Consider the following 26,535-nt stretch of genomic DNA (forward strand, 5'->3'; position numbering starts at 1 on the left):
GGAAGGCCAAAGAGTCCCCCTTTGCTGCCCAGCTTGCTGGCTGAAAGTACTGACAAACATTGCACAGAGTAGAAGATATAAACAGATACAGCATTAAAATTACTTGAGGATTGATAATAAAGTATTTAACAATTTGCAGAAGCAAGGCAGCTCTTACAAACATAATGTCCTGTGTGTTTTACAGGACTCAAATTGGACCAGAAATTCTAGATAAAATAATCCCTCATGAACTGATAGTATAGAGAAGTGCATCTGTACAGTGAATGCTGTGCTCCTAAAACAGATGGAGCAGCAGATGGGTTTACAGATTGGGCTCCCTGGACTGTCTGGGTAAAACAACCTTGCTGCTCTGGAAAACGGTGGTTCAATTCTCAAGTAAACCCACAGCTATATACAGTTCATGGGAGCCCTATTTCCTTTTGTCAATAAACAAAATTTTCAGAATTTATACATTTTCAAATTAAATATTTACTATAGAAATTATCTATACAATAAATCTCTTAATTAAAATGGCCTTTTCACAATCGTTTTGGAACAGATGGTGAGGAAGTATTATCACCCAATGGAATAAATGCAAAATGACTACTTGTTCAAAAGCTTTAAAATTAATTACCTTCCTTCATTGATGAGCTCAATAAATGCAAGTCCTGCATTCTTCTGAATAGAATTTTGCCATTCCTAAGAAGATAAAATATAACATGATCAAAACCCAAGGATTTTAAACCACATTTCTGAAGCTGACCCTGATGACTTCCTAAGGAGCTTGAATTTAGGCTGAACTTCTTAATTTAATGGTTTTCTCTTTTTTCTTTTTTTTTTTTTCAAAGAAGAATGACCTGATCATTTAAAAACTGTAACTCATTCTGATTTTCAAATCAATTTTAGGTGGTTGTGTTTTCAGTTTCACCCTTAAGCAAGCTTTAGTTTCCTTGTCTAGAGAACATGAAAACATGTCTTGTTTCTCCAGCTCATACAGTTGCCCAATGAACATATTAAGTGCAACAAAGTACGGCAGCAGTAGTTTCTTCACTTTGCTTCACTGTTACACCTTGTACATTTTATCACATAGGGCAGGCAATAATCTGTGCACCATCCATCCCTCCTTGAGTTCAATCTTCATTTCTTCCCCATTATAAGTGAAAACAAAACCAGTCGCTAATAACAAACCGAGGTTTTAAAATTCTTTTACTACTAACATGGATTTCCAAGATAAACTTTCAAAACTGATTTAAACCACTTAATAGATATTAAAAGATAACAACTTTTACTTCATATACCACTAAGTTAAAGAGAAAATTCTCAATGCATTACAAACAGCTTTTTGCCATACAACCCACTGCCTCTATCACATCAACAGACTTTTGATACTTGAGATGAAAAAAGGTCGATATATCTTTCTAGCAAGTAAAGATTATTTTCTTTTGGGATAATTCCTTAAAACTTTTCTTTAAGAGTAATAAACATTTACTTTTCATCATACAGAAAAAACCCAAAATATATTAGCTGGATTACAGTTCAGAGAGAAATTTTCTAGTCTGAGACTTTATGTTATAAACAAAAATGGGTAGAGACAGTTACAGTTACAGAACTATTCGGCTTTACATTTCCTTTTCCATGACTAAAAAATCAGGTAGAAATCCCCAATGCTTGTTTCCTGATATAGGCAAAAAAGACAGCTTTGCACAGATAAGGAAATTTTCTCAAAGAATAGTTCTGAAATCAGCAAGGTGCTTCCTACCGATCCTATGAAAATTCACAGATTTGACCAAGTCATGCATTTTAAAAAAGCCCAACAACAATAGTCTGGTACTCATGACTGGTTTTATAAGAGCCTACTAAAATACCCAAATAATGAACATACTCTTAACCTATTACTGAGCACGTAAGTCCTGATTAGGGAAGATCGAGTATCAGCACTCAAACCTCTAGCTTGTAGGCTAGAAAACCATTCTAACAGATCCTTTCTTCAGTGCTGTGATTTTGTTCTTTTCCAAATCCAGTAACTGAAGCAAGCCTAATGATCTAATTTTTGGAAGCAATTAAATCACTTTGGTATAGTACAAAGTCATTCTGAGAAACTAAGAAGGAAAGGATTCAATTGCCTAAACATAGGCACCTAGTGCCATTTTAAGAAACAATAGTCTGGGTTCGAGATAGTATTTAGGTGTAGCATTATTATTTTTTTTAATCATAGCCTTTTACTGTACACTATAAAACCCCCTATTAGCATTTTCTGTTGAGATGCTTTTCTGCACTACAATTACTATGACTCTGCAGTCAGGAAAGCAGAACTGGTGTGACTACAATTCAGGAAAGAAGTTGAAAAGAGAGAAGAAAAAAATGAAAAAAAGGGCTTTCTGAAACAGCTAGAAGAAAGCATGACAATTAAATTTTTAAAGAGAGACAGAGGGTCTACCTGTGTCTGCAAAAGACCAAGAGATTCTTTCAAGTCTTTTGTCAGATCTTCCCGCTCAGTGCAAATGTCTCAGATACTGCAGGACATCCAAAATGGCTAACTGGATTTTAGGTGAGATATCTTAAGGTACCTAAAAAGCCATTAGATATCTAGGTGGAAGCAAACAAATCTCTTCTTATGTCTCCATAGGTGGAAAATCTCATCAATTTATCCAAAGTAAATATTCACAATAAAAATGTGTGAAACCTGCCCAACTATGTACCAAAAACTAGTGGAAAACATAATGATGCAGAACCAGAAAGAAACCAGGATTCATGGTTCATGCATTGCTTCACTACAAACTGACTACTACAAACTTCACTACAAACTCCCAACCCTCCATTAATCCACAACTAATTTAATATAACAGATTAATGATCCTGAAAGGTGAACTGTACTTGTGAAGAGGCACCTGGTTTTCTTTTTTTCAGTTTCTTCTTAAAAAAAACCCAAAATAAACTGAAATACTTAGAAATATCAGCATTACAGTTGCCTTTGCAATGGCCATTCAGATCACTGCATGCACTTTAAGAACTGGATTAAGATGTGGAGTTATACACTCAAATAATGTGCAGCAATTTTGTTTACATTATCTTAGATTCCAGATAAAATCTTTGTCACCCACAAGATGCAAGAAGCAGAAAAATAAACACCAAATGTAATGGACAGAATGACGGTAGTTGGAAAAGTGATGCTATAGGCAAGTAGAATCATAACACCCACATTTGGTTATTAGCAGCTAAATGCTTGAATGACTATACTACATCTCAGGTGGTTTTGGTGTAGTTCATATCCTGAATCTTCTCAGCCTTAAAGCAAGAGCTGGGAGACTTTTCTGTGCCTCAAAAATGCTGATGCCAATTACATGCTGAAGTAACAGAAGACTTTGACAAAATTGTGTATCAGAGAATTTCTTCTATACAAGAAGGATGCATTGACCTTGCTTCCCTTGGGGCTGCTGCTTGACAGGGCAGCAGGGATGACTATTACTGCCAGCAGTGCACCTCTCAGAACAAGGCAGGGTATAGAAGACTCGGGGACACAGGCACATTTAGAGACTGTCTAACACAGTGTTCAAGAATGATGACACTTATCACTTCTTTGTATTAAATCCAGAATGAAGATACCAAATTTCATTTTTAACTTTATTCATGTTGCAAGAAATAAAAAAAAAAGTCTTCATACACAATAACTGAACATTATAACTTTAGACATTCAGTTCAATTACTGTCAGCTATGGCTATGTTCTAAATATTTTATATTATGCAAACTTCTATTGAAGACATCAAAAACGTACTAAATGATCAGGATGCTGGTAATTGCTGCCCCTCTGCCCCCACCTAACTTGTCCTCATCCTCTGTACTATTGTTGCTTGAAAAGCACCACTGCATCCAGAAAGCATCCGTACACGTTCCCTGACAGAAGGTTTAGACTGAATCCTGTTATGAAACTGTTCATGCAGAGGAGGACAGGAGATGAATAAAACTGGGATGAGAGTAAAAGGCTAAAACTTCTGAATAATGAACCATAACACAGTACAGACATTACTTGAAATTCAGGACTTTTTTTTTCTTTCAAATCATGACATACGTTTTCTTATTCTCTGCTATTCTTACAATTTTTACTTTTGAGTGTATTTTCCTAGTTCTATTTCTTTAAAATTCTCCAATCCCCAGCACATTAAAAAAAACAAACAAAAAAAGAGGATAGACAGTATTAACAAATTTAGCAACATGTTAAATTGATACCAGAAAATTCGCACAGGTAAAAAATAATAGTGAAAGAGCAAAAAGGAACAACTAGGCTTGGCACACTAATAACTTTTTTTTAGTTTATATTATACTTCTTTCCAAATCAACCTTCACTTACAATAATTTTTAAATTTTTATTCATGATAATTAGAAAATTTCTTAAAAAAATTCTTGTGATAGTATTAAAAATTAAATAATAAATCTGACATCATATCCTTATAAAAAAAAGGAATAGTGATTCTCAGAGTTTTCATAATTTACATAAGAGCTCTCACCCTTTCCAATTTGTTCAAGGAAGTCTAAAATTGTATGACAAATTACAAGTTTCTCAATAAACTGTAGTTACTGAACGGACAGATAACTGTTGTAGTAACCACCCTACAATTCTCCTTCCACTACAGGTGCCACTGTCTCAATCAGTTGTAGCTTCTTTTGAATTCTCACTTCTCCATGTCTTAAATTAATCTGATTTTTTTTTCTTTTTGTCATATTGAATATTTATTGAATTTTCTAGTCTAAGGTATTAATAACTCAGTTGATAGCTCAATTCTTCAATCACTGTATTTTAATCATAACTTCTTGAAACAGATGAAATTCTATTATACCGACTCACTTCTTTCTGGACCCTTGAATATGTTTGGAGAAAAGTCTTGTACAGAGCTGAACAGGTGCTACCTTTTATCAGGATAAAGAAGGGGAAAATTTATAAAAATGTGTTTGCAATTCACAACAGGCATGTAATTTAGCTTGGGTTTTAACTCCATGTTGTGAACTTACCTTCTAAAATCGCCAATAACTTGCTTTACTTCATTTAAGGAAAGATTCAAAGGAAATGTTACAAGATTGAAGGAAATGTTTGTTTATGGCAGAAAACCATGTCCATTAGAAATAGGTAAAAACAGAAAAACTAACTGATTTCAAGATACAGCCTCATAAATTTTTGATCAGACTGCTCATAAATTTTTGAGAAGATTATACAGTTTTTAAGATCATAGGACTGTCCCTACCATTCCTAGAAGAATTGAGCTAAAGATATTGGAGTCTTTAAACCTTCCATTATTGTTTGGAATGAGAATCAGATCTAAGAATTCAAATTTTACTGCCTTTATCCTTCTCTCACACTCACATGCGTACTGCTGATAGATGATAAATAAAATGTATTTTTGGTCTACTCTTTCAAGTAAATTTGGGATCAATTTTAGGATTTTATGATAGGTCATCCTTTTTAAAAGCGACTATTTCCCCCAATAAGGAAGTTGCAGAATGACTGATGACATCCTCCTGGAAGGTAAATCTGCAAGTATTGGAATACACTGGGCTTCTGGCCAAATCACAGAAAGGAAAAGAATGTGAAACTTTCACAACACTATTTATGTGAATATGACTTTAACAATACAGCAAAGGTAATAGGAAGTTTCAGATTTCACTTTCACAAGACTAAAGCCTCATTTTTCCTTTATTTTCTTGACTTGGAGTAATATGTTAATTTTTCGCTTTCTTGGAAACACACAGACCTATTGCCCTTCTGATCACCTATGGTAATTGCCCAATTTATCTTGGAAATGAAGTCAAACATTCCCAGAGGAACATTTCATTGGTATCTTGGAAGAAAAGAGAAAAAAAAAATTCACAATTGCAAAAACATTTGCATTATCCAAACAACACTAGGGAACTGGCCAAATTTATTTAGATGATACAATATTAACCTTAACCACCTTGTAGAAATTCTGCATATCTTCTAATGCAGACAGAAGATATATGCTAGAAGATACACGCATCTCCATAACTTCCAGAGCTTCCTTCCTGACTGGAAAAATAGTTCTCCGTTTAAGAAACACTAAAATTATTATTAACAACACATGTTCCTACGTTTGGCTATTAATCCTAAAAGCCAGGCCACTTATTACTCAACCAGCCTTTGATGTTAGAGGTGGATAACTAATTTGAAGTCTTCCAAAATGCACCATTAAAGAGAAGACTTTTTGATGAACAGAGAATTACTCCTCACATTGCCTCCATTATATATATAATGAACCCCTCCCAAACTATGGCATATTTATTAATAATGGAGGCCTTCAATAATGAGCTTTTGCACCCTTTCGCAGCCTTTTAAGAAACATCAACTGACTCATTCTGAATTTCTCAGTGTTTTCCTCCGATCTAAGATCCTTCTCCACTGTAGGCAACTTAATAGAGAAGGCACCTTGCCATATTAGGATATGGGGAAAGTAATTCTTACAGTTTTCTGATCCTGCCTGTTTTGCCATGAACCTAGAAGAGATTCAGATCAGCATCTCACTGATGTGTGATAAATGTAGTCTTTGACATTTTTTGACAAAAATATTCTGACAAGGACAGGCAAGAGAAAGAACCAGAAGTTCCATGATGACTCTGGTGTAAGTAAGATATTGAAGAAGAGATTCTGCTTATTACTAAGACAAAACACAGAAGTAGCTTTTTCAGTATACGGGGATCTGGAAGGACATCTCACAGAACAATCAAGAAAGTAAAATTGCCCAACAAGTAGAAAAGAATACACTGATGGTTTCTATTTGAAAGTTACATTATCAGTAGCAGATGGCCAAGAGATGAAGACTGAGATTGGGCTGGAAGACATTCCACACATGGACAAGGAATTAATGCAAGAAAATTCTCTGACATCCCTTCAGCATAAAAAAAAAAGATAATGCAAAGTGATCACCTTTTGGAAAACTTCCAGAATTCTATAAAGCAAGTGAGAAACACTGGGGGGGGTGGGGGGGTGCGGGGTGATATGTGTGTGTGTGTGTGTGTGTGTGTGTGTGCAACACCCCACCCCCCACCCCCACCAAACCACTTAATTTCTAGAGCAAAACAATATAAAGGAAAAAGTTTTCTATGCCCCCTGTAGCTTGTACTGGAGTTCATTTCTGGTTTTGGAAATTACACTAAGTGCATGTATCAACCTATTTGTGTATAGGCCATGTTCTGGATTATGAAGAGCCCCAAATCAACACCAGAACATATGTACATGTTTAAGCTGTACCATATTTGATAATGGATAAGGACATAGTAGAAATGTTGTTTCTGTCTTGCTGGATCTTTATATAGACCAAATAGGATGACAATATTAGAGAAAATACTTGCTTCAGCTGTAAAGTCTTTATTTATTGAACTTAAATTTGAGTCTGTGATAAAAAGTGAAGTTACAAACCCTCAATTTGGAGCTACTTGACTGACATTTTCATACAGCTTTCTAGTGCTTTGTCCAGTGTATAACAATCTGTTGGACTTTTATTGGTTGTAACTTATTTCTCTCCCATCAAACGCCAAAATTCCTTTCTTTTTTCTTGACTGCCACAGGAGCGGTCTTTCTTTCCTAGAGCCTCAGTCATTCTACCTGCCACATGCTATGAGATATTGTTTTCATGGCTACTCTAGAAGTATAATCAGTTAAAAATCACTATTTTATCCAGAGTTACTTTTTATTTTGATGTGACTGTTTCCACCATTGCATGTATTGGTGAAAGGGAGCAAGCAGGAATATGGAGCTAGGCATGGAGAAGATATGATATCTCTGCCAGTGTGATTTGGGTCAGAGAGAAGCCTAAGCTGAACATTGAAACTGCAGCCTAACAGTATGATTCCATTAGATGCAGAGATCTGAATTTACAGCTTGCTGCCATGAAAACACAAGTGGTGTTTTCTCTCTTCTCCTCTGTGCTCCCAGATTTGCAATCCTAAATCCTTCTCTTTGAGTAGCTTTGGTGGTTTTTGAACTAGGGTCTCAGCCAGCTTAACCCACTAAACCAGGAAACAAATGTCTGAAGAGTTTTCAGATGTCTTTGTGTCTTATGAATATCAGCACTGGTACAAAAGTGGTGTTAGCAGAGAAGCAGCTGCAGGACAGAGGCAGTGTAGCAGATCCAGAACTTGGTTAGGTTAACTGTTTTCAAGATATGCTGGAAAAACGGATTACTGAAACAATGAATTTCTGTATGTTTGCATGTGTGTTTCTATGTGTCCTTCCCTTCTACATCAAATTTTAATTCAGACTTTTGCAGTGATACAATATGCAGCATTGTCTCCTCCTAGTTGCACTGGTACAAATGCAGACAGCAGATAATACAACAGGACAAATGGGAAAACACAGACAAAGGTAAAACATCCAACTTGTTTCATGATTAGGAAAAAGAAAAATCAAAAAATTACACCTCCATAAGAATTTTCATAAACAACCTTAATTTCACCATTGAAGTCATATCAGACTTAATTTCCTAAGTAGATTAAGTCCCAGATTCATTGTTCTTTAGATTTAAGAGAAGAAGTCGTTATTTAACTTCTCTTCAGCCTTCCTACAACAGTTGGTGTCAAAAAGACAAATAACAAAAACTTTTGTTAGTGTGCTACTATCAGAATTGCTCTGAAAGAGCTACCACTTATCAAACAAAAATTAAGGAGTATAAGAACTCTAGGAATAGCTTTGGATGGAACAAATAAGGACCAATAAGCATAATTAAAGTCGAATCTAATACTGGCAACAGGAGTAAATACATACAAGATACATACAAAAAAAATTAAATCTATAATAAAAATCAAAAGGTTTCTAATAATACATAATATTACAGTGTAAAATAGACATACAAATAGTGTAGTACAGAAATAAAGCTAACTGTCTTAAGATGGAGTGTGGTAAGATACCTGTGAGGATGGTGCTTGATAAGAAGGCATTGTACAGCAGAATTGGAGAATTCCTACTTAAACTTTTCTAGAAAGCCTTGAATTGAGTATGTTTAGTATCAAGAAGCATGGATTGTGTTTCTATTATATGAATCTCACATTTCTGGGCTTCTTCTGGTCAGCTGTAGGGACCAGAAAAAGGTTTCTTTTTGTGCTTGGTTTCTGCGTTGGGCAGCTGACAGTTTCTGAAGCCCAAGAGCTATCCTACACTTTGAGGCAGAATGCACATTTAGATGGGCTAGTGCATACTGAAATCTCTCCAGTGCCTGGTTGATAGGTCTTCCTATATTCTCAGAGCTAAACTTATCACCATATTTACTCAGTGAGAATTTCCTTCGAATTTGCACTGGCAAGGCATATCTTTTGGGGGGGTGGGGTATTTGTTTGTTTTTCCACCTCTCCTTGGAGTTGGATTATTTCTTGATATTATTTAAAATTTTTTCTTGCCACTTAGGACAACAGGCAATGCACTCATTTGCCTTCCCCTCTCTCACCTTCTGCCCCATTTTGCCACTTTATAGTTTTGATTGCTATGTTATATATAGTAGTATACAACTACTATGTTTTATATGTGTCAAATGGCTGGAAAGTGTTTTATGGACTGTGGTGCATGGGATCAGATTCTTCACAGATCTTTTTTGATTAAGTATGTACTGAATGGCTGCCTGTGATAGGGAAAGACAGACTGGATTCCAGCTTAATAGATAAGACAATGTGGACAGACACAACTCATTTATGAGGCTCACACTGTTAACTAACATTTGAAAGGCTTAGCTGAAGCTCAGTTTACCCATTCTTTACATACTGGAGTTTGTCAAGTTATGGATATACTCTTGCTATAGTTTGCTTTATTTAAAGCACTTTAAGTTCCATAATTTTTCATAAAACTAAACAATTTACAGAATCTATTTACAGCTTAATTATAAGAGGGATGATGTGTTATCATTTATTTGAGAATCTCCTAACAGGTTTTAATTGCCAATTTTAAGTAAAGCATTTCTTGGTTATGTATATCCTTTTCCTCACTCATACAATTTTTCTAATAAAAGCCTATTTACAAGGGATAGCATCTAAAAGAAATCTTTTTCCTCAACACAGTGATTCAGGAATGGATTATTTTCTTTCTAGTTTTGATATTTCCTTTGGAGGCTCCTGAATTACTATCTTGATCAAACTTACAGCATAGGGGGAGGGGAAATCAACAGAATGAATGATGTATTGAAAAACTACAAAATCCTGAAATTGGTCAGATATTCTATATGTATTCTACAATCACAACTGACATCACATTTTTCCCTAAAGTAACCATTTATCCATTACAATAGTTATATTTTTAAACAGGTCACGTAGCAAGATGTCTTAAATACTAAGACAGTATTTTCTGTTTAAGAAAATAAATTCCCCCTGTTAATAGACAAGATACATAAAAATACAAGTGGCATGAGATAAAACTCCTTTGGGATAACATCATTCAGTTTCTGCAGAAGCTGTATCCCCAAAGAGAAAAATTTGCAAAAGATCTGGAAGTAATTAGAAACTATTGTAGTGTTTTGGCTAGGAAAAACAAAAGAATGAATAAGAAAAAAGTAATTGAAATCTAAATCTGATGTAAGAAGGAACTACACTACAAAAATTAATGTATCTTTTAAAAAAAATGTATGGTTTATACAAGAAATCTGCCACTCCAACAGCAACACAGCTGTTACATGGCCAACTAGGCTGAGGGAACAAAGACCAGCTAATCAAGCACAGATCTTGTCAAACATAACACATCTTCATCCGTTTTATGTTAAAACAGACTAAATCCAAATGAAAAAGCCTGTTTTATGAAAAGTGAAAATCATTATATGTTTATTATCAATTATCTAGAAAAAATATATTTCAAATAGTTGGATGTATGCTTTTGATATATATAAGAAATAAAGAAAATAAAGCCTTCAAATTAACCTAAATTTTAATCTAGTGAAGTAGGTGATACTAGAAAAAATAAAATGGGTGCAGGGAAGCAAGTTACAGTACAACAGAGATTCTGAAAATACAAAGAGTGGAACTTTTTGTTCTTTCCCAAACCCACAAATGATGCACTATCCCTACAGGATTTCCTTTAAAACTTAAAATGTATTTTTCACAGAAACTCCAAATTCCTTTGGGGGAAAGGCTTGATTGCATATCCCTCAGAGTCTAAAAGACTGCCCATATGAACTGAATTATCCATGACATGTACCTTCAGACATTTGTAATGTGATATTTCATGTAAATTCAGACCATACCGTGGACATGAACCGCTGGCAATGTTGATTTTATTCAGGAGCTCAGATAAGAAAAAAAATTCTGACATCCTTGCTAATCTGTAGTCGTTAACATGGAATTTCCAACATAAAGAGCATAAAAGCATCTAATTTGCTGTAGCAAATGAAAGGAAAACAAACTTCGCATTTCCCTTTCCTTTTCAATGTCTAAAGTTACTCTGTTCTGTGCAAACAAAATTGTACTTTTCAAAGGTTTTTAATATCGTCATCTATCTTTTGAGTGACACTTTTCAAACTTCCCTGCATAATCTGCAAAATGTCATTAAATTTGAATATGAAGGATTTACCCATGTTAGAAAGAAAAACCCTTGTTACATGAGGATTATTAAAAACCACAGTACTTTATATAGCCTTTCCAGTCCGTATTACTCCATTTATCATTTGGAAAAGCTCAGGTAGCACTATCTGGGTTTTCTTTACAGATGAGTTAACCTCATTTGCTGCAGACAACATCTCCTAAACTCCTAATTCCAAATTCTGTTAGCTATAGGCTGGATTATGATATTTGTCTGTCTGCATTCTCTTCTTCTAGCCATCTTATGTATCGGTATCTTTATAGCATTTACCTCATGTTTTCTTTTGACAAATAGTTTTAAAATGTAAATACAAAAAATTAACTAATTTTTTTCCTGCAGATGAATAGAACTACAGACCTGATTGTTTAGTACACCTACAGGATTAAATACAACATTCTGTGCAGATGCGATTTACAGAAGCAATACTTTTGGAGTTAGGAAGGTGAGGGGAGGAGAATGCAATTTGCACCACTACAGCCCCCTGTTGACCAATTCCTGTAGAAACATTTAACATCACTCCATCAGCAACCATTACAGCATTAGCTTCTGAAGTACTTCATAATAAATGGACATCAGGACACAAAATCCCTTATTTAGAAGATAAGGAAACAATCCCGAAGTATCAGATGGGATATAAAACCTAAAATCTTGCAGTTTCCCCAAGTTCTTGGGTAGATGGAAAATAGCTCTCTGAAGCAAACATTGAAGAAAATGAATAAGTGTTCAAAATTTGAAAATGATCAGGCTCTTCACATTATTTCAGGTATAAAATGAAGCTTATTTTTAAAACAGTCAAATATTTTGAAATAATAAATAACATGTATAATAGTCATAAAAATAACAAATTGATTTAGCTGCATTTGTTACATAGCTTTACTGGGATGTCTAAAGAAAAAGCATTGCAGAAAGAGCTTAAATTTCTCTCTCTTCCTTTCAATCAATATTTGAGGCAAAGTTTCATCTCTAGGGCCCTTAATGGCAGGAATTCCTGGAGCCAGCAAATGAGTAATGTTAAACCTATGATTAGATGATGAGGCCATCAAAGACACTAGACCCTAATGCTACATTCCACTTTATTCCTGAGAACTGCAGTAAAACCAAAGGCTAGAGAAGAAAGGACTGTAAGTTATTCCTTCCCTCAAGAAAAGGTTTCAAAAGCTGCTAAAAAAAAGAAAAAAAAAAGTTTCATGACATGAACATAGGGCTCAAAAGCCTTAATGGATCTTTTGGAATTTTCCTGGAACCCAGGACTTCACCATTAGGTAACAAATTTTTCAAGTGCCCTGCTGGAGAAGGTTTGAAGTTCAAACCCCACTGAGGATTCCTGCCAGGGATGTATTTTTCTTTTACTTTTCCCTAACCAATATCCACCCTGGCTAAAAGTGGGGGCGGTGGGGGGGGGGAGGGAAGGAAGAGGGGGGGAAAAAAAAAAAAAAGGAAAACAAGATTTAATGATTTCCTTATGACACAAGCTTGAAGAAATGCAACCTATGGACTGGCAAACAGCAGGTAAGTTGGAACCCCCTCCCCCAAAATCAGTTGTAAATGTTAATTATTTTCAGATAGATACCTCAAAAGTGGATTTTCATTTCAGTTACCCCTAGAAACTAATTTGTTTTCAGTACATTTCTTGTGCATGTTCTTAATGTGCAGCAGTGAATGCTCAAGTAAAACTACAAACAAGTAATTTTCCTTGGTAATAATATAACAAGTTAACCTGGGCATTTTATATACTAACTTGGTTTGAGTTTAACTGGTATTATAAATCTGTGGGGAACTTGGTAAATGAAACACTGTTAATAAGTCTTTAGAGAAGTGTAAAAACTTGTGAAGTTATTTGGATCTGTTAGGCCATTATATTTTTCCTATATTTTACAAAATGAGCAAAATTCTAAAATGTTTGTTGGTAACTTATTACTGGCAGTTTAAGGTAAAAGGCTATAGATACGAATATAGCCAATAACACTTCTGACAAAACAAATAAAATGAAAATTGAGATGTAAACAATCCAAACAGTATGAGGAATTATTTTAGTTTTGAATATTTCACTTGTGAAAGCAATTCAAAACATTAATTGATTCAGATTTCTGAGAATCCCATTACTGCTATCCTAAGAAAAAAAAAATTAACCGCAGCATTTTTTAAATAGAAATACTCTGTTTCTGCCAGTTCCTGAGGACTACCTAAGCCGTGTTCCTCTGCTTTTTATATACTGATAGCTATATAAAATATGCAATAAGTTATGTCATGTATACCAAAAGTAACAAAGTCACCACAAAGTAAGATTTTAAAAAATTACTAATACTGATTTTAAGATGAAACTACGAAAACAGTATCCTACTTACGTATTCCAAATAAGAACTGTATTGAAAGAGAGTTCATGCACAGAAAAAGTGCATAATGTATATCCATACACTTTTCAAAAAAATGCAAATATACATTGTATACCCTGTGAATATAGCAACACTATGGAATGCATAAAAAAAAATCTACAATTTATATGCTACTAGAAGATATTAATTTGTATTTTCTTATACTGAAATGGAAGAATGAAACAAGCAGCAAGATACAATTCTTAGGCTGGCAGTAATCCAGCACTATGCAAAGAAACTAATACAATTAAAAGCAGAGAATGTCTTACCTGTGAACAAAGCAGCATAACAAGTTCAACCACTGAAGTACTCGACTTCATACAAACCAGACCTGCAATAAATAGTCAAAAATGAATTTAAAAGATTGGTGATATCTAGTAGTTATAGCTCCATGATTTCAGAAATTCCATAAAATATCTGTGCTGTATATTTTTATCACTCAAATTCACTGAAACAAGGTTCAAGCACAATTATCTGAGAATTTCAGATTCAAACATACTTAAATGCTCAGAAAGCACCAAAGCATCACCTGGAATAACTTATACCATGTTCAGGACAAAATGTTTTTTAATTAAGTCTTTTTGGCATTTAGCTCTGTTCATTATTTAAATAAATAAAGAAATACCTTTCTATATCATTCAAAGCAATTGAATATATGATAAACATAAGAAAACAATCTTTGAAAACTAAATCCTGTAAATTCTTAAGAATAACCTGATCAGATATTAACAGGTAGAGAATAAGGCCTGTGCTTAGAAATTATTTTAATTTTTATCTGGTAATTGACTTTCCTGTAATTGAAAGCTTGAATATTAAGGGTAGAGGCGTTAATGTGAAATCCTATTTTTATTAAAATTATAACCCATAATTTGTAGTCTGTGTTTCTTAAAGCAGACTTTGAATTATGCAGTGTAATTGTTACTCATTGTTTTGTACTTAATTTGAATAATTAATACATAATAACATTGCCACTATTGTAAATACTTCTTTGCAGCTTTGGAAATGCAAATTTACTTTCTGAGAGAAGGATATCATATCTAAGTATTTAAAAGATGCATTGCAAAGAGACAAGGAGGAAATTACACTTCTACTGTTAACTATATACGGTAGCTTCTGTTATCTACAGTCATATAGGCAACACATTGATATGTTGGTTTAGGGCATGGAAACACTTTGGTTGAGTTATAAAAATGATAAATACACAAATATAAAGCTTACAACATTGGACTAAATAGGAAGCTGAAAAGCAAACTGATGTACTTTAAGTAGGCTTCTACAAACAGCGATTAGAGACAAAAGCACTCCTACACAATAGCACGTATATTTATTGCGGGTAGTGAATAAATACCCTTTTGTGCCCGTTTTGCTAACAACCTCATCCTTATTGTACATTAACACAGAACAAGCTGTAAGAAGCCACTAGGATTCCATTCTATCAGATATATGGGCAGACAGTTAACTAATTAAATAAGAGGCAGATGTGCAAAGCTCATTTAGGGAGACAATTGCTGTAATTGATCAGCTATTCTCATGCTCAAGTGCTAGAGGATCAGAAAGATTAATGGGATACTTATCACCTGCAGGCTACCTCCACTGTTTGAAAGCTGACAAAGAAAATCCAAACAGAAGACTGAACTCTACAGTTAAACCAATGCAGGTAATACAGACATATCAAATATTTTATCATAGAATATTTATTATGAATCCACCTCGTATTCTGTAAAATTAAAAAAAAAATCTTTTCTGTCACATGCTCATTTATCTTCTTTCAAAATCAGACCTCAGGTGTATTAAAACATGATGGAGTCAAAATAATGCTCTTAGAAACACATTCCCATGCTACAGTCTTCTAAATGTGTACGTCTTTAGCTTCTGATTTTACATCAAAAGAACAAATGTCTCCTTCATACACAGTTATGAAAAAATAAACTAATTAAATTATATAACAAACGTTTATGCATCAGCATTAATTTTTTGTATCTTCACCAGGTTTCCAAAAAGAATAGAAAACTCAATGCAAAATATACACTTTAAAGAGAAACTCATAATGAATATTTCCTGGCTTAATTCATTTAATTAGAAATTTTTAACTTTCAAAGACAGTTGGTGATACTTATGCCACCTGTGTAGCTTCAAACAATATGAAAGAAAGTTTGGAGCATGGATCAAAATAAACATGTCTAAAAGGGCACAAGGCTAGGATAAGTATTCACGGTTATCATCCAGATAACAATGATGAGTCTTAATGGTAAAAAGGCTGTACTTATAATAAAACAGGACTCTCTGTTTGAATGAAGGGATAATTAATTTAGTGCAAAGTTTTCTGTTTACAATAAAAAGAATTTTTATATACTATAATTTTTAAAGCCCGGTGATTCTATGGGCTTGAGTAAAATGATCATCTGACCTAAAACTCATGTCTTTTTTCTATTTGTATGGACATCACTTGATAACTTTTTGTATATCACATCTAATCAACTGCAAGCTTGGATGTAGTATTCTAGCATTGGAAAGGAGAATCGAACTGATTTTGGTTAAATTAAGAAAAAGAAAGAGGAGGATACAGAACTGACATCTGGTTAGCACATCAGCACACCCATGAGTTGTAACCAGCTCTGTAATTGCCTGCTGATGAAACAACCATTGATAATAGCCATTAACACCTCTCCTAACCAGTAGTATTCAAAACCTGAGGTCCTAAGAGGCTAGTTTTCATGTCAAAAAGAAACAAATAACTATCTTAGAGACTGTAGCACTTTTTACATGTTCATTTTCTTATTTATCAGCCTCCTACTCCCACTTCAGGGACTCCCTCCACTCAAATCATATGAGGGGAAGTGTGTGCCCTCCATTACATGCTCCATTTCCTCCTTCCAAGCTGCCAAGGGCTCTATTTTTGTGTCCTTTGTGCTTCTTTCCATTTTCACTTATTCCTGATTAAGCAGGAAAGATTTGAAATAAATAAAGATTTTTTTTTTTCCTGTTATGCAAAACACAATTAATCTTCAGAGTTTACTGTCAGAGCTGTTGTGGAGTCAATAGTAGAGAATGATAAAAACAGATCAGACCTAACGGAGGACAGATCCATTTCTGCCTGTTAGGAAAAACTGTCAGAATGTAATCTCTGGTTTATGAAGATCCCATATAATCAAAAGCTGTAGGAGAAGTTAAGGAAGAATCATGATCCCTGTCCTGCTGAACTTATCCTACATAGACCAGAAAACAGATAATTTTAATAATCTTTTGGTTTTTAAATTTGTGTGATACTCTGTTCCAGGAAGTTCAGCTTGTGTGAAGTGCCTCACTGCTTTTGGACTGGTACAGACACTAAAATAATTTCTTTCAGCAGACAGTATATATTCTAACAGAGAAAAAAAAAATAAAGGAGGAATAAAATGTTCTGCTCCCATTTTACAGACAGAAGAGAAGGCACAAACTGGTTGAGGTATCTTCACAAAATAAAAAATAGAATTTGTAGCATGAATTGGAGTAAATATCAGTTTCCTAAGCCCTAAATGCACTAACAACTGCATTTATTCTTCCTCTCTATAGTTTTGCAGGATTTCACACAGATTTTTAGATCACGCAAAATTTTATTAGTTCTAACATAACAAGAAACAAAAATGATAACAAGCTTTGAAAAATAATGGCTTCTCTTATTGAGGAGACCACACAAATTTATTTTCAGTTCTCTTTCCCCCCACTTAACTCCAATGAGAAAAAGTATTTGCAATTCAAACTAAAACTGTTGCCTGCATTCTTCAGCTGCAGATAAGTTTTTCCCTATACCATCTGTATCAAATGCCATTAAGGAAGCTAATGTAATTACTAAAATACAAGTGGATATTTCCTGCATACAGCAAGGTTAAAAAGGTCATTGATTAACTGAATGGAGTACGTGCTTTTTATATTTGCTGTTCTTAGTACTTTTCTTCATGGTCTATTCTCAGTCCATTAAATATAACCATCAAAATTCAGCAATTTGATGGCGACAATGACCACATATATGGATGCAAAAACTGGGAGCATCAAGTGCGTGACCTTAGCTAATCTGGACTAAATGATGTATGCCTGGTAATTATCTTGAAATGCTCGGGTTTACTTGACTTCTTTTTCAATGTTCTTCTGTTGGCCCAAAGATATGCTAATTATTTCTTTTCACTATGACTTATTAACGTCTAAAAAAAGATTAATTTCAACTATGCTATTTTAGTCACGCCTGTGGCATTAATGAAGTCATGGGTTCAAAACCTTGAAGTCACCATGCTGAACTAGTCACTATGAATTTCTATTTTGAAGAAATCTAACATAGGCTGATAAAATCAATTTAAAAAAAAATCCTTATGAAATAAGATGACGGTTTTGAACTTCTTTTTTTTATTATTATTATTAATACAATGTGTGTATGAGTCTAACTGAATACCACCACAATTTCATCTGGTCTTTATCAAGGTTTGCCTGCATTTTCTTTCAATGATTTTACTTTGTGTCAACTTAAAACCTTATTGGAGCTGGAATCAATTGTAATATTAGCAAAACCAAAAGTTACATGTTTTTATATCTTATATTGAACTTAGAAAAAAAGATGCAATTAACTATACTTTAAAGCCTGCAGAAATCTTTCACACAGTTACAGCTTCTACTTATCTGACAGTCTCAGGTACAGCTAAATAAAAAGCTTGAGAAAGTTTAATCCATTTAACCCAATTCACAGAGAAAACTTGGCCTTTATTACTCCTGTACAGCATGTCATCAAAACTACAGGAGCTTTGTATAGAAAAAAATGCTTATGACAAAATAAAGACATGCTATTATATGTATTATTTCATTAACATACGAATAGTGCATAAAATGTACTTAGAAATGAGTATAAGGTTCTAAAACTAGACAAAAAAATATCAGAAAATACTAGAATTCTCCTTTTTAACCTGTATTTTAGTAAGGTCAGCTATTTTCTATTTCCTACTGATATAGTCTTTCATGTATTTTAAACAAAACTGTATTGTTTCAAATTGTTCTCTATAACTACTAGTAACTCATACCATGGTACCTCTTCCCATAATCCTCACTGACTTCTGTGCCAAGAGACAGAGTAGGAATTTTCCACTGGTAATTACCACTCACAAATAGTGTCTACATTTTGGATAGTTCATTCCCTTATACTCTATTCTACATTTGTTAGGAATGGCACAACAAATTTTCAAGGAAGGTTCATGCTGGTGACAGAAACTGAAGTATGTTTTGGATCTGATAGTACTAGGAAAAAAGTGATGGTCATATTTTGGTTGGAAATACTTTTCCTTCAAGCTTATTTGTTCTTGCAAAATGTCTTTCTTCTGCCAGCAAAATTTATGGCAAATATTTTCTTGAAATATTTTGCTAAATCCAACTTAGAATCAAATAAATAAACTTAGGATTTCTTTTTTGACCATTAATTAAAATTACTTGGATAGTTGAAATCTACATTATTCCTGCTCTGCCATATGTTGTCATTCAAAGAAACCTAGATTCAAATTGATGGTTTTAATCAATTATCAAGTTGCTGGTGAGTTCGCTACAGAACTGAAGAGAGGTAGTACGGAGGGAAAATTAAAGATAGGTGAAAAGTTTGAAAGTAAATGCTAAGTATGTAAAACTATTAACTGAAATGACAGATGTTCTTATTCCAAGCAAAGCAATTATTAGAAAAAAAAATATGCAATATACGTATTAAACAGAATATAATGTTTTGTAAGATTACACTCAAAATTGGTTTTAGAACGACACATATGTCACATATTTAGTAGACATTTAAATTACACTAATGGTCTTAATTTACGAAAAGCAAAGGCTGGCAAATATTCAGGAATTGCAGAAAGTCTGCAGATGGAAATCACAGCCATGTTGCAAAATAATTACAACTCCACTGTTACTAGATGAAAGGAAATGCTATTCCAAAGAACATATACTCACTAAAATAACAAAGTCAGGGTTATGGATTTAACAATTCCCTTCAGCAGCCTTGACTGGCAGAACACAACATTACCACCAACTCTAGGGACCATGAAGGATGGCTGTATTAGTACTCCAGACCATCCTTTGTATCAGTAGATCTCCTTTACAGAGCAAAAGAGTGACACAGAAAAACATGATGAATGTGAATTTGATTCAGTGCTTCAGTAGTTGATCAAGACAGTTACACTTCTTATAAGATTTTTTGTTATGGTGAAAGACACTGCACAACACATGTAATATTCTTTATACCTGGTACCCAAAAATCTAGGAAAAGCTATCATCCAGGTTATCAAATGAAATAATACCTTTAAAATATTATCAGAAATCTTTAGAACTCATATCTTAAGATAAACACCTCAAATAAACACTGATAGGTCAACATAAAAAATAGACTTTAATCTGTTCAGACCCAGCTCAAATAATTTGGCCTTTTTAGTCAAATTTGTAAAATAAAACAGAGGTTAATACTAGGATAATATTTAAAAGAATAAGAATGCTATGTAACGGTTTCTTGAATTATTTTATTGAAGTAAGAAAACCTATACTTCTTCACCACTGCAGTTGCTAAAAAGCAATCTAAATGAGAACTATAAAATATCCAGATGGAATCACAGAATGGCAAAAACCCTTGAGAGCATACCCACAGAGAGGGGATTTATTACAATGTGTACATGATTTACTTTTTAAAGTTACAGACTTTCATACTGTGATCCCATGAGCTGTAATGATATTGACAAAACTGATGCTGGTGCCACATTACTCTGAAGAGTCTAGCCTTCTACCAATGTATGGAATTTTTGTCAATTTTCCATTAGTGTTAATGGGATGCACAAATTCTCATTCATCAAATGAGAATGAGATCACTTAATCTATAAAATAAATCCACTACCACTGTTCAGTTTAATATCTCACTGAAGATTTTCAAAACTGATCCAGTTTTTCATTTAGCGCCTGTGGTAATTTTTTCCTTGGCCAACAGTCCATTGGGATTTACTCAATATATGCATTTGTGCTTCTCTGTCCTTCTCTTAAAACAATATCTCTTTTGATGTATCTCTTTTCAAATATGTGTTGTGACGTAGTGAAGTAATATACTTATCTAATTGCTATACCAGGACAGACCTAAAATTTATATCAATCTATCATGTATCAGTTGAGAAATTGTTCTAGTTAGCATTAATAACACAATATTATTCTTTTCATATAAAAGAATACAACACAAATGTTAATTATAAGAAAACAATTCCCTATTAAATTTAAGTGAAGCAGATTTTTTTTTGGAACAATATGATACTTATTATATACTAGAATTTAATTTGGAAACAAAATGTGTTTCCTTCTCTTCTAAAGTCCCCTTCTAGACAATGCGTCAAAACAGCTAAACCAGGGATCACACTGCACTGCAGCTGATCAAATTAAAACACCTCTAATCTTGAAAATGTCTGTAAAATTGAACTATTGCTTTTCTCTTAAACTCTACTTAAGTTTCAGGTAGACTTGAGCAACTTTATTTCGGTGGAAGCCTGGAAGAACTAAAAAATAAACTACACTTAGATGGAGGTTCTGGAAAATCGAAACCTCTCATTTATCTAGAAAGAATCTCAATGAAAACCATTCCAATTTTTTTTCCAAACACCCAACAGTTTACTGTGAAAATTAAAATATGATCCTGAAAGTCTTCTGATTTTCCCCTTTATCCTATGATATTACTCAAATAAGTGGCTCAAAGTTGTGGCTAAATTTCTGCCACAGCTGCTGCCCTGAATATTTTATTTCAATGGATGGAGTAAGAAAAATATTAATGGAAAAAGCCATTTAAAAATTAATTTAAAATGTGAAAAGTTGAAAGATTTTTGTTTTGTCACGTGATATTTTTCTCAAGATGCCATTTGTTTCATGATCCAGTTGCTATTTTTGTGATTAAATTTGTAGAAAAATTACTAAATGAAAACAACCAATACCAAAGAAGTTGTCACATATTCAATACATCTGGGAAAAAAGAAATATTCTGAGATTTTATGTTCTACTGATCCCTCACAATTTTCTTATTTAAATGAAGAAGCATCTACCCCTCCTTTCTCTTTTTTCTCAGTCCTTCACCTCCTCTCAAATCTGTGTTACAGGATATAAATTTCAGAATAATTACCTCAACAGTGAATTATTTTCAAAGTATACAAGCAGAAATCAGAACATTAATTTCACTCACTAACACAAGCAAATGTTTGTACTTTCTACCTTCACTACACCTATGATGCATTCTCTTAATCTCATGAACCTTTTCCAATTCTTTCTAAAGCTGTCAAAAGTGACATCCTGGACAAGATGGATCATAAGTATGATCCCAAATGACAGTCTCTAGAATATCATGCTTTCCCTGAAAATGCAACAAGTAATATAATTCAAATGCATTACTCAATGTTATTTTTTCCCTAGGTATAAGGTTTTATTTTTCTCCTGAAATTTATCAACTTTTCCTTAGCTTCAGTCTATAACTTATTCCTATTTGATGCCCTATTTTCTGTGCTTATTTATACTTCTGTTGTTTATCTCCTCTTTTTTTAAATATAGGAATTGCCTTTTGTTTCCTTTTTTTACTACTACCTTCTAGTTCTTTGTTATATTCTTTCTTATTATTAGGGGGAATATTATCACTGTGGCGTGACACAACTGAAATGTGTGTATGCTGAATGACAAAGGAGGAAGGAGAGAAAAGGATAGGCTGCACAGCAGTAAAACCACTTACTCTTTACTGGTCCTCCTTACTTCCTTATGTTTCTTCTCTTTGGCAGCCTTGGGGCCATACTGAGAGATCAGTGAGTGAACCAGTGCAGCTACAAATAGGATGTATAACAAAACCTCACAGAACTCATGCAGCTTCCTAAATTTCTAAGGCCAAAATGACCATTATTTTAACTAGGTGTGATCACTCACCAGCTAATTTTTGTATCTAGTTGAGCAAACTGTTGGTGAACAAATATTTTGTTTAGATGGTAATCGTTTTCTGAGAGTTTGATAACAAAGAAAAAAGATCAGTCTCCATTTCCCTGCTGAACTTTGTTGACCTTAGTTGGCAGCCATCAGATCTTGCTCCTATCCTGAAGCCCTACTGACAAATGGTAATCATTTTAAAACAGTGTTTCTCAAAACACAGAACCATATCACAGGCATAGATCTCTTGAAATAACTTGTATTTCTTGTGTTTCAGTTTTCTTTATTTACTTGACAGTAACATTGTTATGGGCTCTCCCTAGACCTGCTTTGACATCACTTTGCCATCTTAATTTGACATATCACAACTGTCTCTGTTGTCTGTCAAGTTCTTTCAGCATGAGGGTTTCCCACTGCAAGAAAATCTCCACAGGCAACACCACTATTAGTATAAAAAGACTGGATCATAAAATTCCACATACCAACAGGCAAAAATAAGACATGATATAAGACAATATATGTTTAGCAGGTTTGGTTTTTTTCAGGGAGGTAAATCTTAACATAAAGTTAGAGTGAACACAGTAAAGATATATTCTTTTAGTCCTTGCAGAAATAATCCCAGGCTTGTCTGTTAACATCTATATAAATCAAGCTGGATAGTTCATTAATGTTTATGCTGTCATTAACATTTTTTTCTATCAAAACCAAAGGGCTCTAAAAATAGGTATATCTTTAAGATTCAAGTGTGATAGTTTCTCAAGTTAATTGATTCAAGAATTTTTGGGGAATATTCTTTGTTTATGCCTTGAAGGCATGGAAACAAGCACATCCATATCCAATAGGATGAACTGTACAAATGCCTTTAAATCATCAGGACAAGTAAGGCAGTTTTGTTAAACTTGGTCACTGATTAAAAGGTTTCAGTCTGGGTCATAAGAGCAGGTGATAAGTAGACACAGAATTAAGGAACATAGAAGAAGAAACTGTGACCAGCCCTAATGAGATTAGTTTTGTGAAGAACCTGGACATAGAGCTCAGGCTACATGGAAAAGGATTATTAGACTATGCCTCATGAGAAATACATCTTTCAGGGCAAAATCTGATACAGAGATGTTATTTGCACCCTATAGTTTATCAGAGTTAGGTAGTTCTCTGGAAAATACTGCTGGGATAATAAAGTAGATTGATACCATTTTTAAGCCTTTAGAGGACAAAGGGTGGGGCAAATACCAGCCTAACTGTTTCAAGTCCAAAATCAGGCAGAGTCCCCTGCTGAGTTCTGAATGATGAATTAAGTGGAATAAGAACCAGAGAACCTCTGCCTGTGGGGAGCTTCAGTCACAGCATGAACATCCTGTAGATACTGAATACCTTTTTGGCACACCACCTCGTTTTTCTTTGGACCTGGACAGTAGAGGAGAAAATAATAAGGGGGAAAAAGGTGGTTGTTCTAAAAAAAATTGTACAACTTAGTCCAGTGTTACCAGGCAGTACTGCTGTATACCTGATATGATGAGTCCACCTACAGGCTATGTTACAGTAGTACCTGTATGTGTTAATAACTTTCTCAAGAATCTTTTTAAAATTATTACCTTCAAATAATGTTAAATAGGTCTCTTGCTATTCTTTTTGTAGTAGGAGGCAAACATTTAAAAAAAAAGGCAAAAATAAAATTATTTTCCATGAAAGCTAAAAGTCAGAACAAGAAGGAAGACAGAAGGCCAAATGACCTGTATGATACTAGGACAAAGAAGGAGTACAAAGTCACCAGGGAGGGTATTCTAGAGTTTTAAGGCAAAAAGACCAGTCCTTTCTCGGCCTTAAGGCTTGCAACTGGAATACAGGCTACTAGCTTGAAAAAGAAACTTGTGAGAACAAGTGCCCAATAGTGCTGAAGGCAAGTGGAACCTGAGGACCACAAACATCTCCTTTTCTTGCTCTTTAAGGGCTCCAATATTTTGTGCATTTCTTTATGTGCTTTAAAAGAACAGCAATTGGTACTGTTTGGTTTCTAATAATATAATTTTTATAGTAGCACTTTCAACAGTAATTTAGTAACTTCAAACATCTACTGTCTTCTCTATTTTCAAGGATAACTTTCAGAGCTTCTTTTCAGCAAACCTGACCAGTTTACACTGTTACCAGCTTTTGTTTTCCTGAGGGCATGTATTTATTTTTTTTTTTAGTGCTGCACTCTCTTAGCCCCTTCTGTTGAATATATGTAGTTGATTCTAAACTTTACAATTAGTCTCACATTTTCAGTCATTTTTTCTTCATTGGCAAAGCAACAGAACCACCCCAATTTGTGCCTAATGGGAGCTCCATACATTTTGGATTGTAAAGATATCTTCATTATTAATTAATGTAACAATGATAATATAATCAAGGACATATAATCTGAGTGCCAACAACAATTTCTACCCTTAAGTTACGCTGGGACCACACAAGCCAGAGACAAAGGAGAGGGCATGAGCAGTTAACCTCTGTTACATAGTCTAATACATCTTAGTAAGTGTCCAATTCATTAGACAGGGATAGAGTGGCTCATATGTGTAATTAGTTATTGGCAGGTTTACTTTCAAAAAGGTGCCAGATGCTATGCATTTCCTAGTTGCTATCTGGATCTCTGATCTATATGATTCCTGCCATGTTAAAGATCTGTTCAGAACATACTTCTGCACACAGGTACTTCAGTAATTCAAGAGTTAAATCTTCAAAATCGAATGAATATTTATCCTCTTCACTTTCTGGTGTTTGTCATTATATCCCTTTATAGACATCATAAAGGAATATTATATGAAAGAAAAATGTTCTGTTACTGGTTTGGGGGACATTATAGTATGAAGATTTCACTGTTGATAAATAACAAAGACTTCTGCTGTGGCATCTGCTCTTCAGTTCCTCCTCTGAAGGCCAGTATTGGGATCTGTCTTGTCAGTAGTAGCATACTCTGAAAAACAGTGTGGAAGTTGCAAAGCTTTGAAGCTTGACTCTGCTGGAGTACGTGTAAATAAATAGGCAGATTTGAATATCCATTTAACCTTTCATCATTTATTTGTTCCTACCATACAGACTTCTGAAAAACTGGTGTTGTTTTCTGTCTCCATGTGTATCTGACTCATCAATGTTTTTTAGTAAGAAACACTTTCGGTCCCAAAGTGTTTGCAGAAACATGAGCATACTGTGGACCCTTTCAGCAAGACACTAAGAGCTAATCATAGATAAAGAATTTCTTACAACAAATTTCTTACAAGCCTATAAATAGCAGATTGAAATTAATGAACTTTTTTTTTTTTCTTGTCTATGAAGGGATTACAACATGTGCAGGCAGGCTTTCAATCATCATTGGCATTTTCAAGTATATCCACTGGAGGATTTCAAGGGTTTTTGTGCCGTTTCAAAATTATCTATTGTTTTCTTTGTGGCAAAACCCAAATCTTGCAAATTACTTGCAGAAATTCATAAAGTAAAAAAGGAAAATATATAAAAAAATCCTCACAGTGCAAACCAACATTCAAAGCTTTTAACAATATAAAGTTATTCAATGTATTGTTAGTGATGATGAATGTTTTTAAACTTACTGAAGAAAAGCATTATCTCTAACTCATTGTTGTTCCAACCTCATTATCTAAACAGGGCTTGTTTTTGGACACTAGTGCAATTTCACCGGGATCTTTTTGCAAGTGTTTACAGTGAAAGATAAAAAGAAA

At 34.0% G+C, this 26,535-nt stretch overlaps 1 protein-coding gene across 7 annotated transcripts in view; it reads right to left on the reverse strand.

The window, feature by feature from the left end:
* The window catches only part of NBEA (neurobeachin), a 513,742-nt gene that overhangs the window by 251,082 nt on the left and 236,125 nt on the right, over positions 1 to 26,535 (reverse strand). For all 7 annotated transcript variants that reach the window (XM_087756962.1, XM_087756961.1, XM_087756957.1 and 4 more), the window contains 2 exons: positions 14,173 to 14,234; positions 614 to 678 (listed from right to left, as the gene is read on the reverse strand). In XM_087756962.1, the coding sequence (XP_087613088.1) occupies positions 614 to 678; positions 14,173 to 14,234 (127 nt within the window). The remainder of the gene's footprint in view (positions 1 to 613; positions 679 to 14,172; positions 14,235 to 26,535) is intronic.

The sequence above is a fragment of the Nipponia nippon genome, unplaced genomic scaffold (assembly GCF_047370975.1).
Source record: "Nipponia nippon isolate SJK-2023a ecotype South Korea unplaced genomic scaffold, ASM4737097v1 scaffold_2, whole genome shotgun sequence".
Taxonomy (NCBI): domain Eukaryota; kingdom Metazoa; phylum Chordata; class Aves; order Pelecaniformes; family Threskiornithidae; genus Nipponia; species Nipponia nippon.